Source organism: Salmo trutta, chromosome 3, assembly GCF_901001165.1.
Source record: "Salmo trutta chromosome 3, fSalTru1.1, whole genome shotgun sequence".
Classification (NCBI taxonomy): Eukaryota; Metazoa; Chordata; class Actinopteri; order Salmoniformes; family Salmonidae; genus Salmo; species Salmo trutta.
Genome location: NC_042959.1, coordinates 58,107,214 through 58,127,078, shown reverse-complemented (window position 1 = coordinate 58,127,078; position 19,865 = coordinate 58,107,214). Strand labels below are relative to the sequence as shown.

The window sequence follows — 19,865 nt, the reverse complement described above, 5'->3', positions numbered from 1 at the left end:
TCCCGGGTTCTGAGAGCCTATTGGAGCCCTAGGAATTGTCACGTTACAGCTAAGATCCTGACTCTTCAATAAACAGAAGCAAGAACAGACAGGGTACTTCCTGCATGAAACCTTCTCAGGTTTTTGCCTGCCATAGGAGTTCTGTTATACTCACAGACACCATTCAAACAGTTTTAGAAACTTTAGGGTGTTTTCTATCCAAACCTGAACAATAATATGCATATTCTAGCTTCTGAGTTGGTGTAGGAGGCAGTTAAAAATGGGCACATATTTTTTCCAAAATTCTCAATGCTGCCCCCTAGCCCGTAGAGGTTAAAGATAAACTTTTTGTTAATCCAACCCGCTGTGTCAGATTTCAAAAAATCTTTACGGCGAAAGCAAACCATGCGATTATCTGAGAACAGCGCCCAGCAGACAAATCATTACAAACAGTTAGCAGCCAAGAAGAGGAGTAACAAAAGTCAGAAATAGAGATAAAATGTATCACTTACCTTTGATGATCTTCATATGGTTGCACTCCAAAGACTCCATGTTTCACAATAAATGTTCGTTTTGTTCGATAATGTCCCTCTTTATGTCCAAAAACCTCCGTTTTGTTGGTGCGTATTGTTCAGCAATCCATTGGAACAAAGCGCGGTCACAACAGACAGACACAAAATCAAAAAAGTACAATAAAAGTTTGTAGAAACATGTCAAACGATGTTTAAAATCCATCCTCAGGTTGTTTTTGTCATAAATTATCAATAATATTTCAACCGGACAAAAGCTTCGTCAATAAAAAATTGGAGAAACAAGAAAGGTGCGCTCCCAATCGCGCGCTGGACTCATGTCTGGAAATCTCCACTGTCTACTCATTGAAAGTGCTGTATCTCCCTCATTTTTCAGAGTAAAAGCCTGAAACAATGCCTAAAGACTGGCCACATGTAGAAGAAGCCATAGAGATCGTGAACTGGGTCCTAAGTCTTTGTATGGTGGATAGGCTTTCAATGGAAAAACAGCCTTTCAAAATAATAGTACTTCCTGGATGGATTTTCCTCGGGTTTTTCCCTGCCATATCAGTTCTGTTATACTCACAGACATTATTTTAACAGTTTTGGAAACTTTAGAGTGTTTACTATTATATGCATATCCTAGCTTCTGGGCCTGAGTAGCAGGCAGTTTACTATGGGCATGCTTTTCCAGGTGAATCGATTTGAGAACAAAATTATTATTTACAATGACGGCCTAATAAGGGTCTGTTCTCCTCTAACCTACTTGTCATATGTTCCTTGTTCCATGTTCTTTCATTAACATTTCAGTCAGTTAGTAGGATGTTTTCATATAACTCAGAAATAAGTACATTCAAGTAAGTGAGCAGAAACATGTTCTAGAAGAATGCAACTGGAAGACTTAAGCACGAAATAACAAGAACATAATGTATGTTTTCTAGCCAGGCCTGTGCAGATCAGATTACCCAGCAGGCTTTGCTTTGTTGAATTATTAGGCCCCCTCCAGATTACAATCAGTTACATGTTAACCTCAGCGTTGTGTTCCAGGAGTGTGCATGAGAGCATATATGGGTGTGTGTGTTTGTATTATACTGGTCCACATGTGGTTTTAGTTAGAGAGGTTTTCCCTACAGTAAGTGTCAGGTTAATGACTAACCTGTCAGTAGTCTTAATACCAGCCCTTCCTTCCCCATTAAAGGAAACCTCTCTCTCTCTCTCTCTCTCTCTCTCTCTCTCTCTCTCTCTCTCTCTCTCTCTCTCTCTCTCTCTCTCTCTCTCTCTCTCTCTCTCTCTCTCTCTCTCTCTCTCTCTCTCTCTCTCTCTCTCTCTCTCTCTCTCTCTCTCTCTCTCTCTCTCTCTCTCTCTCTCTCTCTCTCTCTCTCTCTCTCTCTCTCTCTCTCTCTCTCCTCTCTCTCTCTCTCTCTCTCTCTCTCTCTCTCTCTCTCTCTCTCTCTCTCTCTCTCTCTCTCTCTCTCTCTCTCTCTCTCTCTCTCTCTCTCTCTCTCTCTCTCTCTCTCTCTCTCTCTCTCTCTCTCTCTCTCTCTCTCTCTCTCTCTCTCTCTCTCTCTCTCTCTCTCTCTCTCTCTCTATACACACACACACACACACACACACACACACACATCTGGAGAAAATACATTTTACAGCCCATCAATCAACCTCTCTTATTCTCACCCCTCTTTTCTTTCTCTTCTTTTCCCTCTCATACTTTGTCACTAATCACTTTCACTCATTTGCATTTATAGCCGATTCACAACAATGTTGCCAAAGCAATCAAGAGTCAACAGGATTTAAATCCTGTTTTTAATTGAATGCCCCCCTCCAACTTAAAAAGATAGTTTGCACATTGACCATTTCTTTATGCAGAGTTTTGTTATTTTCCACCAAGTACCTCAGTGTAATGTGATGTTCCTATTATAAGGAGGTAGTACATGGTCATAACGATGCATTATAACTGCAGGGTTTTAGTGTTACTATTTTTAAAATCAAGATCAGGTGGGCCTTCACACTTCAGAAAACAAAGGAAAGGAGGGGTGCTCAACAACAATGACAAAAATCATGAGAATGGCTTACCAAGAAAAACTTCCAAAAGGACTATTTCGAGGTAACAAGAAGTTGGAGCATAGTTAAAGCACGGACTATGTTATTGCTGTTCCTAGGCCGTCATTGAAAATAAGAATTTGTTCTTAACTGACATGCCTTGTTAAATAAAGGTAAAATAAAATAATAAATTGCACGTCACTGCATCGAAGCCGACCATGGCTTACCTTCCTCCCTGTGCTTTGTAGTTTCACCAAGATGAGGTGACATCATACATAAACTAAAATAAAGAGGCATTCTGTTGGTACTGCTTAGACACTGTGGATCCTAAGTGGCTAGAGGATTTTTCACTGTCCTCGTTTCTAGATTGTTGTTGCTTTGATTTTTGGGGTCTCTGTGTCTCCGAATTCAAAGACACCCAAATATCACTTATGTACAGTTGAAGTCGGAAGTTTACATACACCTTAGCCAAATACATTTAAACTCAGTTTTTTCACAATTCCTGACATTCAATCCTTGTAAAAATTCCCTGTCTTAGGTCAGTTAGGATCACCACTTTATTTTAAGAATGTGAAATGTCAGAATAATAGTAGAGAGAATTATTTATTAAAGCTTTTATTTCTTTAATCACATTCCCAGTGGGTCAGAAGTTTACATACACTCAATTAGTATTTGGCAGCATTGCCTTTAAATTGTTTAACTTGGGTCAAATGTTTCGGGTAGCCTTACACAAGCTTCCCACAATAAGTTGGGGGACTTTTGGCCCATTCCACCTGACAGAGCTGGTGTAACTGACTGAGTTTTTTAGGCCTCCTTGCTCGCACATGCTTTTTCAGTTCTACCCACAAATGTTCTATGGGATTGAGGTCAGGGCTTTGTGATGGCCACTCCAATACCTTGACTTTGTTGTCCATAAGCCATTTTGCCACAACTTTGGAAGTATGCTTGGGGTCATTGTCCATTTGGAAGACCCATTTGCGACCAAGCTTTAACTTCTTGACTGATGTCTTGAGATGTTGCTTCAATATATCCACATAATTTTTCCTGCCCTCATGATGCCATCTATTTTGTGAAGTGCACCAGTCCCTCCTGCAGCAAAGCACCCCCACAACATGATGCTGCCACCCCCGTGCTTCACGGTTGGGATGGTGTTCTTTGGCTTGCAAGCCTCCCCCTTTTTCCTCCAAACATAACGATGGTCATTATGGCCAAACAGTTCTATTTTTGTTTCATCAGACCAGAGAACATTTCTCCAAAAGTACAATCTTTGTCCCCATGTGCAGTTGCAAACCGTAGTCTGGCTTTTTTATAGCGGGTTTTGGAGCAGTGGCTTCTGCCTTGCTGAGTGGCCTTTCAGGTTATGTCGATATAGGACTCATTTTACTGTGGATATAGATACTTTTGTACCTGTTTCCTCCAGCATCTTCACAAGGTCCTTTGCTGTTGTTCTGGGATTGATTTGCACTTTTCACACCGAAGTACGTTCATCTCTAGGAGACAGAACGCATCTCCTTCCTGAGCGGTATGACGGCTGCGTGGTCCCATGGTGTTTATACTTGCGTACTATTGTTTGTACAGATGAACGTGGTACCTTCAGGCGTTTGGTTCATCCTTGGGAGCAATTTCCAGACTTGTGGAGGTCTACAATTTTTCTGAGGTCTTGGCTGATTTCTTTTGATTTCCCCATGATGTCAAGCAAAGAGGCACTGAGTTTGAAGGTAGGCCTTGAAATACATCCACAGGTACACCTCCAATTGACTAAAATGATGTCAATTAACCTATCAGAAGCTTCTAAATCAATGACATCATTTTCTGGAATTTTCCAAGCTGTTTAAAGGCAGAGTCAACTTAGTGTATGTAAACTTCTGACCCACTGGAATTGTGATAGTGTCTGTCTGTAAACAATTGTTGGAAAACTTACTTGTGTCATGCACAAAGTAGATGTCCTAACCGACTTGCCAAAACTATAGTTTGTTAAAACCTCTTTGGGCTAGGTGGGGCGCTAGTGACCCACCTCGACAACATCCGGTGAAATTGCAGAGCGCGAAATTCAAAATACAAAAATTGTAATATTAAACATTCATGAACATACAAGTGTACTACATCATTTAAAAGCTTCACTTGTTAATCCAACCGCGTTGTCAGATTTCAAAAAGGCTTTACGGCGAAAGCAAACCATGCGATTATCTGAGGACAGTGCCCCGCATACAAAAGCATTAAAAACATTTTCCAAACCAGCAGAGGTGTCACAAAAGTCAGAAATAGCGATATAATAATTCACTTACCTTTGAAGATCTTCCTCTGTTTGCAATCCCTGGGTCCCAGCTACACAACAAATGGTTTTGTTCGATAAAGACTACACAAGACTACAGTCCAAAATGAGAGCCACCTTGAAAACTACAATGACTAACTCATTTTTCAAAAAACAAGCCTGAAACCCTTTCTAAAGACTGTTGACATCTAGTGGAAGCCATAGGAACTGCAATCTGGGAGGATTTTCTTTGAATATCCCAAAGACAAGCATTTCAATGGGTGGTGACCTCAAAAAAATAAAATAAATAAATAAATAGAATCTGGATGGATTCTCCTCGGGTTTTCGCCTGCCATATCAGTTCTGTTTTCTATCCAATGCTACCAATTATATGTATTTCCTAGCTTCTGGGCCTGAATAACAGGCAGTTTACTTTGGGCACGTCAGTCATCCGAACTTGCGAATACTGCCCCCTAGCCTTAAGAAGTTTTAACAAGAAATTTGTGGAGTGGTTGAAAAATGAGTTTTAATGACTCCAACCTAAGTGTATGTGAACTTCCGACTTCAACTGTATATTTTGACATGGCCTATTGACTAACGAGACACATTATTTACCTCATTATTAGTATTATTTTGTGCTATAATTTGCCATTTACCTTGAAATATATTATTATGATAATCTTGGTATATTGTTGTGTCTCAATGGGCCACTAGGCTATAAATAGGAGGTAGGTGCAATGGTCAGGTCACTCGGAGGAAGACGTCAGCTTGACGTTGAAACATCAGTGACCTGTTTGCATCCTTTACAATGTATTAAAGTGAGCTAAAATAAATACATCTCTGCCTTTTTTTGTTGCTTTCTCCAACTCCTTTCTGCCTTGAATTAGTCCTTCTGGAAGTTTTTCTTGATAAACCCTTCTCATTGTTATAAATATGTTCATTATCTTATTAACTTTCTCCCCTTCCTTTCTCTTCCTCCTCCCCTCTCCCCCCCTCTCTCTTCCCTCCCCCTCCCCCATCCAGGTCCACAGTAATAACCGCCACACCCAGGGTGTGAGGGTCTTCAGTAAGGTAGAGTGTCAGTTTAAACCTGGCCTGTTACTCCCCTGGTCCTCGCCCCCCCTCTCCCTGGCTGTACCCCTGGAGGACCTGAAGGACCCCTCCTCACGCCCCATCTCCCTGCCCCTGGGGGGTCGCCCCGCCCAGATCTTACGCTGCCAGTTTGCCTTCGCAGACCGATGGATGCTCATCTCTGAGATCTCCTTCTATTCTGGTATGTTCAGGGTATTGCTCTCTTTCACTGCCTTTCATTCTCACTCCTCTTCTCTCCTTTTCTCATTATCTCTGTCATTTTAACATTATCTCTCCTTTTCTCTCTGATTCTCAGTCTCTCTCTCCCCTTCTACTCTGTGGGATTCATGGTTATCTCTGATTGTCTTAGGAAGTTGATCATCCTATTCTTGTTTATCCCCATCTCTCTCTCAGAGCCGTATGGGGAGGGTGTCGACCCCATGGACACGGGCTCTGCTCTTCCTGCTCCTCCGGTCTCCTCCGCTACTCCTCCTCCTCCTCCTCCTGTCTTCCCCTCCTCCGTCAGCCCCGCCTTCAACCACAACTCCTCCAACTTCACTAGCGTTCCCTCAGGTGAGTCGCCTCTCTCTCATCCCAGTTCGTCTCATCCCCCTCTATTCCATTCATCCCCCTTTCGTCCCACTCTCCTCTCATCCCTCATCCTTTCCCCTTCCTTCCCCATTTTCACCCCTCCTCCATTCCTATTCCATTCCCCTCTCTCCTCTCCCCTTTCTCCTCCTCTTCTCCCTCTCCCTCTTGCCCCCGACCCACCAGTTGTGATGAGTGTGGGCATGCAGTGTTCTAAGTCGTGTGTTTAAAGCAGTTCCAAAAACATGCAATGACAAAAGGACAGGGTATAAGAAGTAACCACACCATCCAGTGCTGGATATCAAGGTAGAAAGGAGCCATGTGTGAGCCGCCTCCTCCTCTGTCCATCATGCTGTTAAAGCCGCTGTCCTCAGTCCAACCTCACACAACAGCCGTCTACACTGCAGCTTTGTCTGGCAACATGGTCGTCTACAGAATAATACATCTTTGTTGTCCACGTGGAGTTGGACATCTCATATGCTACATATCATCACTCTCATGCTTTTCAGTACCTTTTCAGTACACTCTTCTCCTCTGTCTTATCACTCCTTCCATCCCTCGTTCCTCCAGAACCCCCCACCACCAACCCCATGATGGACAGCACGGGTAACAGCACACTGTCAGGTGAGAGAGGGAGAGAGAGAGAGAGAGAGCGAGAGAGAGGGGTGGAAAGAGGGAAAGGACATTTCCCCTGATAACTGGTCTGTTTAACACAGCTTAGAGCTGTCCTGAGACCATGAGGGGTTCAGAAGGAGAGAAAAGAGGGATGAAGGGCAGGAGGGAAGGATGGAGCGGTAGAGTTAATGTTTTGACTCTGGGCCAAAGAGTGTAACACACTAACACAGCATGTTGCTTTGTGGTACCTCATCATATTCACATACAACAACACCACTGCTTCCTGCCTGTGATCTCCCTAACTGCATGTTGACGGAACCAACGGAACCACTGTGGAACTAAGGAACATCAGATCATGGAACACCAGACAATTACAGGTCTTTTTAGAGGGCGGCAGTGGGTTCCACTGTGGTGGGTGTGTAGTGCTATGTCTGTCTTAACGGCTATGGTTGTGTGGCTTTGGATGTGTTTGTTTGAGTATGTGCGCATGCCGAGAGAGAGATCTCACTTTACAACACTGTTTTGCATGTTTGAGCTGAACTCATAAACTGTGTGCATTCTATTTCCTATATAATCAGAGCTGCTGCTCTCATGCAAGGTCATCTGGAACAGAAAACACAACTAAAACATTCTGTCCCCAAGACCAGCCCTGAGGCTTTCACAGACCTCCCCGGCATGAGCGCACACACACACACACACACACACACACACACACACACACACACACACACACACACACACACACACCAGACAGTCAGTGAGCTTGATGAAAGTATTTGGGTGTGACAGACAGATGCGTTCTCAGCAGTTCCCTCTCTGACTGTGTAGACCGTGCTAATACACAGACTGCAAAGCACATTAACACTTACACATTTACTGATGAAATACTGACTCTCTCACGTACCACACATGGCTCTGGAAAAAATGAAGAGACCACTGTAAAATGATCAGTTTCTCTGGTTTTACTATTTATAGGTAAGTGTTTGGGTAAAATGAACATTTTAGATTTATTCTATAAACTACTGACAACATTTCTCCCAAATTCCAAATAAAAATATTGTCATTTAGGACTTTAATTTGGTCTCTTAATGTTTTCCAGAGCTGTATACTGTCGCAAACACACACATGCACTTCATTACGTTTATGTTCTTCTCAGGGGCCGACTTCGTTGCTGTGACCCCGAGGGCGGGCCTTCCTGTCGCCAAGGACGACAGCAGCAACACAGCCATCCTGATTGGCTGCCTGGTGGGCATCATCCTGCTGCTATTGACTGTGATCGCTGTCATTCTGTGGAGGCAATACTGGAAGAAGATACTGGGCAAGGTGAAGGAGGAAAGGCTTTCAGCATGACTTTCAAAATGGCTACCACTATCTGTCTCATGTATCTTTACATTCTTACTTAATGTGCATGTTGGCTTTTCAGGTTCAAATTAGTCTGTCCAGTAACGTGTGAGAATGTATGTATGTATGTGTGTGTGTGTGTGTGTGTGTGTGTGTGTGTGTGTGTGTGTGTGTGTGTGTGTGTGTGTGTGTGTCGCGTATGCATGCGCTGGCTTACGTGTGTGTGTGTGTTTTGCTAACCCTCTCCTTGTCCTCTCCAGGCCCAGGGCAGTCTGTCCAGTGACGAGTTGCGTGTCCATCTGTCCGTCCCCTCGGACAACGTGGTGATCAACAACACACACAGCTACTCCAGCCGCTACCAGCGTATACACACATTCCCTGACGACAGGGACAGGGAGCGCTGCGACGGAGAGGGAGAGTACCAGGAGCCCAGCGCACTGCTCCGACCACTAGACCACACCGGACGAGACAGCACCGGACGAGACAGCACCGGTAAGACATGGTCGCAGTAAGACCGCAAACACACTGAGAGAGTGTCAGTTTGACACATAGTTAGAGAGAAAGACACACACAGACAGGCAGACACACACAGGCAGACACACACAGGCAGGCAGACAGACAGACAGACAGACAGACAGACAGACAGACAGACAGACAGACAGACAGACAGACAGACAGATATCCAGATAGATAGATATCCAGATATCCAGATATCCAGATATCCAGACAGATAGATAGATATCCAGATATCCAGACAGATAGATAGATATCCAGACAGATAGATAGTAATCCAGATATCCAGACAGATAGATATCCAGACAGACAGACAGATATCCAGACAGACAGACAGATGGATATCCAGATAGATAGACAGATGGATATCCAGACAGACAGATAGACAGATGGATATCCAGACAGACAGATAGACAGATGGATAGATGGATATCCAGATAGATAGACAGATGGATATCCAGACAGACAGATAGATAGATATCCAGACAGATAGATAGATATCCAGACAGATAGATAGATATCCAGACAGACAGACAGATAGATATCCAGACAGACAGACAGACAGATAGATATCCAGACAGACAGACAGACAGATAGATATCCAGACAGACAGACAGACATATTGATATCCAGATAGATAGACAGATGGATATCCAGATAGATAGACAGATGGGTATCCAGACAGACAGATGGGTATCCAGACAGACAGACGGGTATCCAGACAGACAGACGGGTATCCAGACAGACAGACAGACGGGTATCCAGACAGACAGACAGACGGGTATCCAGACAGACAGACAGACAGACAGACAGACAGACGGGTATCCAGACGGGTATCCAGACAGACAGACAGACGGGTATCCAGACAGACAGACAGATAGATATCCAGACAGACAGACATATGGATATCCAGATAGATAGACAGATGGATATCCAGATAGACAGATGGATATCCAGACAGACAGATAGACAGATGGATATCCAGACAGACAGATAGACAGATGGATAGATGGATATCCAGATAGATAGACAGATGGATATCCAGACAGACAGATAGATAGATATCCAGACAGATAGATAGATATCCAGACAGACAGACAGATAGATAGATATCAGACAGACAGACAGACAGATAGATATCCAGACAGACAGACAGACAGACAGACAGACAGACATATTGATATCCAGATAGATAGACAGATGGATATCCAGACAGACATATCCAGATAGTCAGACATATGGATATCCAGATAGATAGACAGATGGGTATCCAGATAGACAGATGGGTATCCAGACAGACAGATGGGTATCCAGACAGACAGATGGGTATCCAGACAGACAGATGGGTATCCAGATAGACAGACGGGTATCCAGACAGACAGACAGACGGGTATCCAGACAGACAGACAGACGGGTATCCAGACAGACAGACAGACGGGTATCCAGACAGACAGACAGACGGGTATCCAGACAGACAGACAGACAGACGGGTATCCAGACAGACAGACAGACAGACGGGTATCCAGACAGACAGACAGACAGACGGGTATCCAGACAGACAGACAGATAGATATCCAGACAGACAGACATATGGATATCCAGATAGATAGACAGATGGATATCCAGACAGACAGATATCCAGATAGTCAGACATATGGATATCCAGATAGATAGACAGATGGGTATCCAGACAGACAGATGGTTATCCAGACAGACAGACAGACGGGTATCCAGACAGACAGACGGGTATCCAGACAGACAGACAGACAGACGGGTATCCAGACAGACAGACAGACAGACGGGTATCCAGACAGACAGACGGGTATCCAGACAGACAGACGGGTATCCAGACAGACAGACGGGTATCCAGACAGACGGGTATCCAGACAGACAGACAGACGGGTATCCAGACAGACGGGTATCCAGACAGACGGGTATCCAGACAGACGGGTATCCAGACAGACGGGTATCCAGACAGACAGACAGACAGACGGGTATCTAGACAGACAGACAGACGGGTATCCAGACAGACAGACAGACGGGTATCCAGACAGACAGACGGGTATCCAGACAGACGGGTATCCAGACAGACGGGTATCCAGACAGACGGGTATCCAGACAGACAGACGGGTATCCAGACAGACAGATGGGTATCCAGATAGACAGATGGTTATCCAGACAGACAGACGGGTATCCAGACAGACAGACGGGTATCCAGACAGACAGACAGACGGGTATCCAGACAGACAGACAGACGGGTATCCAGACAGACAGACAGACGGGTATCCAGGCAGACAGACAGACAGACAGACAGACAGACGGGTATCCAGACAGACAGATGGGTATCCAGATAGACAGATGGTTATCCAGACAGACAGACAGACAGACAGACAGACAGACAGACGGGTATCCAGACAGACAGACAGACAGACGGGTATCCAGACAGACAGACAGACAGGTATCCAGACAGACAGACAGACAGACAGACAGACAGACGGGTATCCAGACAGACAGACAGACAGACAGACAGACGGGTATCCAGACAGACAGACAGATAGATATCCAGACAGACAGACAAATGGATATCCAGATAGACAGACAGATGGTTATCCAGACAGACAGACAGACGGGTATCCAGACAGACAGACAGACGGGTATCCAGACAGACAGACAGACGGGTATCCAGACAGACAGACAGACAGACAGATGGGTATCCAGATAGACAGATGGTTATCCAGACAGACAGACAGACAGACGGGTATCTAGACAGACAGACAGACGGGTATCCAGACAGACAGACAGACAGACGGGTATCCAGACAGACGGGTATCCAGACAGACGGGTATCCAGACAGACGGGTATCCAGACAGACAGACAGACGGGTATCCAGACAGACAGACAGACGGGTATCCAGACAGACAGACAGACACATTGAACCGGTACTGGAGAAAGTGCTGTATTATTGGAAGAAAGAAAATAAAATCTAGCAACTGCTATATCAATTAGCCAGTTGATTTGGCTAGAAAAAGAGAAGGAGACGTGGTACAGTACAGTAAACACACAAAGGAGAAGATGTGGTACAATACAGTAAACACACAAAGGAGAAGATGTGGTACAATACAGTAAACACACAAAGGAGAAGATGTGGTACAATACAGTAAACACACAAAGGAGATGTGGTACAGTACAGTAAACACACAAAGGAGAAGGAGATGTGGTACAGTAAACACACAAAGGAGATGTGGTACAGTAAACACACAAAGGAGGAGACGACTTGGTATCGTTTAGTAAACACACAAAGGAGAAGGAGATGTGGTACAGTAAACACACAAAGGAGATGTGGTACAGTAAACACACAAAGGAGAAGATGTGGTACAGTAAACACGCAAAGGAGAAGATGTGGTACAGTAAACACACAAAGGAGATGTGGTACAGTACAGTAAACACACAAAGGAGAAGGAGACGTGGTACAGTAAACACACAACAGGATACAACAGATCAAACACTAAAACTTAACATGACACCATCAGATCCTGCTGATAGACACAGACCGGCAAATAGGGGACAGACACACACACACACACACACACACACACACACACACACACACACACACAGGGCATAAGAGACCTATTGTTGACTGACAGGAAGGGAAGAGAGAGAGAGAGCATTCCTAGTTGCTCTGCGCTGCAGGCGGCCACTATGCTGTCTTTACTATCCACTGTGTGAGATTTGAACAACGTCACATATTATACAGAAGAATAACAATATCACAGAAACGTTATCATGCTGAATAACAGAAATATTATCCTCCCACATGTACTTTATACTCCTGTGGGTGTTACATTTGTTCATTGTCTGAGTTGTGTTAACCTTGCCTGGTCTTTGCTTTGCTGACCTGTTCTGTTCTCCCCAACTTAATGCATCCTCCCCTTGTATTGTCACTGGTGTGTTTCGCTAACTTGTGTTGTGTTTTTGTTGTGCTGTACAGTGTTGTGTTGTGTTGTTTGCCTTGTCGTGTATATCGCATGTTTGCCTCATTTTGTGTTTTGCGTGTTGTGTGTGTGTGTGTGTGTGTGTGTGTGCTCCATGTGTCCCCCCAGCCTTGCTGTTAAACAACCCAGCCTATGACCTCCTCCTGTCAGATCAGAGGCAGCATGGCTCAGGCTCCTCGTGGCCCCTAACCGTCCCTATGGCCAGGGCCAGCTCCTCTCACCCTCAGGAGAAGAGCCTCAATAATGGGGCCCAGGGTAAGAGCCTCTGACTGGGGGGATGTACCAGGATTCACCCCCTCCCTGGAGCTCCATGGAGCTGGAATCATACTGTCTAGAATAACAGAGTAACATCAGGGCTCTGAGCATGTGTTTGATTATGAACCGTTTGTCCGTCACTCACTGCATCAATTCACTCCATTTTGTGTAGTGCTTTAAGCATAATAAAGTCATTTGTCTCAAAATGCTCGTGACAAAGGCCTGAGCACGCCTCTCTCCACTCCTCTATCCCTCCTTTCGCAACCTCTTCCCTCCTCTCCCTCCCTCCAGCCTGTGGTATGGACTTGGAGAAGGGCTTGCCCCCCACCCAGGAGGAGCCTCCCCCGTACCCCGATGCCCCTCCCTACCCGGCCCTGTCTCCCCCCTTCCCCGCCAGCGTGCCCCACTATGCAGAGGCGGACATCGTTAGCCTGCAGGGCGTCAGGTAGGAGGGTTAAATCACCATTAAAAACCCACCTTTTTAACTTGGACTTGAATCAGTGATCTTTCTTTGTTTTTATGTTCTTTTATTAATCTCTTTTAATGCCTTTTTCATGTTTCTACCCTAAAGTGTGTTGTGATTTGAAATGCACTTTGATTTGTCTTGTCAGTGGTAACAACACATATGCAGTGCCAGCCCTGACCTCCGCCAGCCCCACTGCAGCAGACTGCACCCCCCTGCCTGAACTGCCCCGACACTGTCTGGTCTTCAAGGAGAAACTGGGAGAAGGACAGTTTGGAGAGGTGTGTACGCCTGTGTGTGTGCTTGTGTTTGTGTGTAGATGTGTTTAACTATACTGTGTGTGTGTGCGTGTGTATGTGCAAGTGTGTGTTAGCTTGACAACTCTCACTAAATTCTTCCGCTGCTCTGTCGTTCACTACATTCTTTAGTCTGAGACTGGCATCATTGAAGTCATTTGTGGCGATGCGGGGTGGTTTTCTGATCATGTGAGACAGTGGCTATACTTGGACTTTTAGTTGTGGTTGTTGGTTGTCTGAAGGTAACTTCTCCTGTTGGTTCCTTCCTCAGGTGCACCTGTGTGAGATAGAGAGCCCTCAGGACCTGCCTAACCTGGAGTTCCCTTTCAACGTGAGGAAAGGACGCCCTCTGCTGGTGGCTGTTAAGATACTGCGCCCTGACGCCTCCAAGAACGCCAGGTCTGTCTCAGGATAGTTCATCTAAATCATTTAGCGAACAATTACCATTTCTACACCTATTAAGAACATCTAATTTTGGTCCTAAAGTTTAGTTTTTCTTTCTCAGTCTCTGTCTCTCCATCTCTTCTCTTTTAGCTTTTTCTCATTTCAATTGTTGATCTCTCTCTCCACCCCCCACCCCTCGCTCCTCTCTCTCTCCTAGGAATGACTTCCTAAAGGAGGGGAAGATTCTGTCTCGTCTGAAGGACCCCAACATCATCCGTCTGTTGGGAGTGTGTGTGAGCAGCGATCCTCTCTGTATGGTCACAGAGTACATGGAGAGTGGAGACCTCAACCAATACCTCTCACACAGAGTCCTGCTGGACAAGACCGGACCCACACACAACACCCCCACCATCAGGTAATACGCACACATAGTACACACATAGTACACACACACACACACAGTCACACTCACATTTTCACAAAGACAGATCCATATACACACACAAACACCTTTCTACCTGCATCTGAAATATTGTATTTCTGCCTCTAATCTCTCCTCTTCTTCTTCCACCACACATCCCTCCCTCTCAGTTACCCTGCTCTGATCGCCATGGCCAGTCAGATAGCTTCAGGGATGAAGTTTCTGTCGTCTCTGAACTTCGTGCACCGTGACCTGGCCACAAGAAACTGCCTGGTGGGGGGTGAGAAGGGCGAGAGCGGGGGCGACCGGGGCGGGGAGCGACCCATCAAGATCGCCGACTTTGGGATGAGCAGAAACCTGTATGCTGGAGACTATTACCGCATCCAGGGGCGGGCTGTGCTGCCTATACGATGGATGGCCTGGGAGTGTATCCTGATGGTGAGAGGACACACAGAGGGAGGGGAGGAAGGAGAGAGAGGCATAAAGGAAACAAGAGAGATGATATGAGGACATTACAAAAGAAACAAACAAAATGGTGGGACAAGTAGTAAGTTAGCAGTGGTAAATAAGTAACTAACCAGTAACTAACAGATAGTGTGTCTCTCTGCAGGGGAAGTTCACCACAGCCAGTGATGTGTGGGCGTTTGGTGTGACTCTGTGGGAGATGCTGAGTGTGTGTCAGGAGCAACCCTACTCCAACCTGACTGATGAACAGGTCATAGACAATGCTGGAGAGTTCTTCAGGGACCACGGAAGACAGGTACACACACTCAAACACACGCTCGTACAGTAGCAGTACATTTAAGTGTGTAGATGGAATGTTTAATCCTCATCCCCCCCCCCCCCCCCAGGTGTATCTGAGCAGACCAGATGTGTGTCCTCAGGGTCTCTATGACCTCATGCTGAGCTGCTGGAACCGGGACTGCAAGCTCCGCCCCTCATTTTCCCACATTCACTCCTTCCTCACAGAGGATGCCATGAACATGGTGTAGAGAGAGAGGGAGAGAGAGAGAGAGGGAGAGAGGGGGGAATGGAAGAGTGAGATGGAGAGAGAGGGATGAGAGACGACTCCTCCGACCTTCATTCCCCCATTCATCATAGAGATGAGTGCTTTGAGCGAGGGATGTGTGTAGAAGTGGTGGAGGTGTAGAGGGAGAGGTGTACAGTAGAGGGACGGGTGCCTGCATGTATATTTTGTATTTCTCTATGATGGGCGGATGGGGCTGAGACACCGCTGGTTCGGTTTTCACTCCCACGAGACAGACCCCCCCCCCCCCCCCCCCCCGAGAAGTCTCTAGATTGTCTTGATAAGAATGTACCACAACACAATGGTTGGTGCGGTGGTGGGTTGGTGTCTGATTCTGCATGGTCCGTCACTGGTCGGCCAGCTAACACAGGGAAGCTGTAAGACAGGTAATGTGACAATGCTTGGTAATGTAGATGAAGCTCAAATGAATTTGTAACGCTGATTAACGTTTATCAAAGAATATCAACAATACCAATCTGATTATGTATCAATGTCAGACTTTAATACTCTGAAATGTGATCATAGTTTAATAGCATATTAACATTTTGGGATAAAGTTAATAACACATCGTCCAATATAGATATTTTATTACTTGACATGCTAATGTTTTTGGGATTGTATAAATCATGTTCTAGGGTTACTGGTGAAGGTCTATATGTATTCTCATACTGTCAACATTTCTCCATATCACAACGGTACGCACACATTTTTCACACAGAGGTGAAATTGCACACAAGGTTTGCTGTCTTAGTACTATATATAAAATGAGTATGTCCCAGTAAACTCCAGTATGTTTCACTAGTTTTCAGTATATAACCTAGTTCTTCCCAGACCCTTATTCCCAGCCCCAAACCCTCCATCCCAGACCCTTATTCCCAGCCCCAAACCCTCCATCCCAGACCCTTATTCCCAGCCCCAAACCCTCCACCCCAGACCCTTATTCCCAGCCCCAAACCCTCCATCCCAGACCCTTATTCCCAGCCCCAAACCCTCCACCCCAGACCCTTATTCCCAGCCCCAAACCCTCCACCCCAGACCCTTATTCCCAGCCCCAAACCCTCCACCCCAGACCCTTATGCCCAGCCCCAAACCCTCCACCCCAGACCCTTATTCCCAGCCCCAAACCCTCCACCCCAGACCCTTATTCCCAGCCCCAAACCCTCCACCCCAGACCCTTATTCCCAGCCCCAAACCCTCCACCCCAGACCCTTATGCCCAGCCCCAAACCCTCCACCCCAGACCCTTATTCCCAGCCCCAAACCCTCCACCCCAGCCCCTTATTCCCAGCCCCAAACCCTCCACCCCAGACCCTTATTCCCAGCCCCAAACCCTCCATCCCAGACCCTTATTCCCAGCCCCAAACCCTCCACCCCAGACCCTTATTCCCAGCCCCAAACCCTCCACCCCAGACCCTTATTCCCAGCCCCAAACCCTCCACCCCAGACCCTTATTCCCAGCCCCAAACCCTCCACCCCAGACCCTTATGCCCAGCCCCAAACCCTCCACCCCAGACCCTTATTCCCAGCCCCAAACCCTCCACCCCAGACCCTTATTCCCAGCCCCAAACCCTCCATCCCAGACCCTTATTCCCAGCCCCAAACCCTCCATCCCAGACCCTTATTCCCAGCCCCAAACCCTCCACCCCAGACCCTTATTCCCAGCCCCAAACCCTCCATCCCAGCCCCTTATTCCCAGCCCCAAACCCTCCATCCCAGACCCTTATTCCCAGCCCCAAACCCTCCACCCCAGACCCTTATTCCCAGCCCCAAACCCTCCGTCCCAGACCCCAGTCTAAGGTCGTCTCTGGTCTCATGGAGCCAGACGAGGCTGAATATGGCATTATATTCCTCTGGCCTACCCGTTACGCCTGAGCTTTAAAGTCTGGCAAGCAGAATGATGGTATCTCATACACAGGCCAGTAACAGACACAGCAACAGGTGTTCCACCAGCAATCTGTAACACACACAATGCTGTCAGTCAGCTGCTCAGCCCAGACTAGGCTGGCATTATGACTATATTCTGCCTCCCTCTCCACCCACCTCAGTATCTCACCACTCCGTAAGCCTTTCATTCTGCAGTCTCACATCTGATCCACTCTGAGCTGTAACTATGGAGTTATACTGGACTGATGTGGACTGATCTGGACTCGAGGACTCTTTCCAGGACAGGAAGTGTGTGGTTGTTACTCTACCAGACCTCCAAACTGAAACCCTTTGGACCTCCAGAGCCAGAGAGAAGTGACTGGTGTCACGTGACGTGAGCCTCACTGACTAGTGTCACGTGACGTGAGCCTCACTGACTAGTGTCACGTGACGTGAGCCTCACTGACTGGTGTCACGTGACGTGAGCCTCACTGACTGGTGTCACGTGACGTGAGCCTCACTGACTGGTGTCACGTGACGTGAGCCACACTGACTGGTGTCACGTGACGTGAGCCTCACTGACTGAGAGAACATGTACAGCAGGGTAGGTGTGAACGGCTACAACCAATGAGACTTGAACTTAACAGAAGAGAGAGAGATCCTTCCTTATGGGAGCTGGAATAGTACAGCCCACAGCAACACACACTGAAAGACAGACAACACTGCCTGCGCTATGACATCACATGTGAAACTGACAGTTGTTTGGTGACTAGCTGATGAAACAGCATAACATGGATGGACGACTAGAGGGGAGTGGGGGCTGATATATATAAATGACCATTTTCATGTGTAAGTGAGGTGAGCGAATTGATGATTTTCTACCAGCGATGGATAGCGAAGCTGGGTCTGACTCAGAGACCCAGATGGAGAAAGGAGGTTCGTGTATATGTCCAATACACTACCAGCTGCACTTTAAAGGCTGTTTCTGGCCGCACGCCCCAGTACCTGCACTAGAATACTAGTTGTGGCCAGTCTTGGGGCATAGTTACAGTACTTGTAGTTTAACAACTAATTAACAACACTTTCAGAGTAGGTCCCCCAACACTGGTATGTATCATGTTACTATACTAGTATCATGTTGGTATGCTGGTCTGGATGTTGGAGCGTACAGACAGTCTGTATCCCCTTGGCGTTAGAACCCATAGCAGTCCAACATGGCACTGCTGGTCAAAATAGATGTAGTTCTAAACAGAAAAACAGGTCAGTGTCTTGTGATTTATCTACTTAAAGTTTATCATTCATGATTCATTTCAGTGGATTGTTGTTCAAATAGAACCACCCCTCATAAAAGGTGTTCTAAAGGAGGAAAATAAAGGTTTGGAAAACCTCTGTCTGCATTATGAGGAAAGGCAGAGTACACCAAATGCTCATCCCCAAACTGTCAGTGTTACATAGATACCCAGCAATAGGGAAAAGATCAGACCTAATGGTTAAAACGTCAAAATCACAACGAATTTAACACTCACTAACAACTGTATCCAAAGCCTTTTAGTTTGTCAGTAACCTTTCATCTACATTATCCCAACATAAGCTGCCCGTGGTGGACTCTACCTTACTGATTGTAGTTCTGTATAATGTGCCAGGCTTAATCAAGTTTATCAAATAATCCTTGTTTACTGATTGAATGAGTATGAATGGTGGTGCCATACGAATACAGTATGTGTCTCGATTGACCTTTTTTGATACACTGTAGCCCAACTAAACCCATATTTGTATATATATTTCCTGTATATGTACTTAGAATCTCCTTGTCAGTGATGATGTCATCCTTTGTCTTTGAAGATGAACCTGATGTGTACATATTCTAAGGACAGAATTGTTATTTTGTTGACTAATATATGGAATTTCTTTGTTACAGTTGGTCTCTTTTTGTTCCTTTGTAGAAAGCTTGCTACATTACCTTGATGCCATTAATTCATCGGGTTGTCTATTTTTGTAGTTTTAATAAAGTTAACCTTTCCAAATAAAGCAAGGAAGAATGTTTTACTTGTCATTAAACACACACACACACACACACACACTGAAGAAACAACACATCTAGAAGACAAATGGTTTGAGTTAAGAAATCAGAGTTTGTTTATATAATGTTACAATAATATTCATAACTTAGTGCACTTGAATTCAAAGTTTACACTACAGTGCCTTGCAAAACTATTCATCCCCCTTGGTGTTTTACCTATTTTGTTGCTTTACAA

At 45.8% G+C, this 19,865-nt stretch overlaps 1 protein-coding gene and 1 long non-coding RNA gene across 5 annotated transcripts in view; both read left to right on the top strand.

Moving 5' to 3' along the window:
* Positions 1-19,634, top strand: part of LOC115180823 (epithelial discoidin domain-containing receptor 1) — a 64,715-nt gene extending 45,081 nt beyond the window's left edge. The window contains exons 9-21 of one of the 4 annotated variants that reach the window (XM_029742988.1): positions 5,803-6,052; positions 6,265-6,423; positions 7,009-7,062; positions 8,210-8,376; positions 8,655-8,886; positions 13,011-13,157; positions 13,449-13,602; positions 13,769-13,901; positions 14,188-14,315; positions 14,518-14,715; positions 14,892-15,159; positions 15,332-15,481; positions 15,573-19,634. In XM_029742988.1, coding sequence (XP_029598848.1) covers positions 5,803-6,052; positions 6,265-6,423; positions 7,009-7,062; positions 8,210-8,376; positions 8,655-8,886; positions 13,011-13,157; positions 13,449-13,602; positions 13,769-13,901; positions 14,188-14,315; positions 14,518-14,715; positions 14,892-15,159; positions 15,332-15,481; positions 15,573-15,713 — 2,181 coding nt within the window. In that variant the 3' untranslated portion in view covers positions 15,714-19,634. The remainder of the gene's footprint in view (positions 1-5,802; positions 6,053-6,264; positions 6,424-7,008; positions 7,063-8,209; positions 8,377-8,654; positions 8,887-13,010; positions 13,158-13,448; positions 13,603-13,768; positions 13,902-14,187; positions 14,316-14,517; positions 14,716-14,891; positions 15,160-15,331; positions 15,482-15,572) is intronic. The other 3 variants (XM_029742978.1, XM_029742994.1, XM_029743001.1) reach the window with 3 other exon arrangements.
* Positions 11,322-12,109, top strand: LOC115180865 (uncharacterized). The gene is made up of 2 exons (XR_003873169.1): positions 11,322-11,365; positions 11,830-12,109. It is a non-coding gene; the product is annotated as an uncharacterized LOC115180865 (long non-coding RNA).
* Positions 19,635-19,865: the final 231 nt, after the last annotated feature.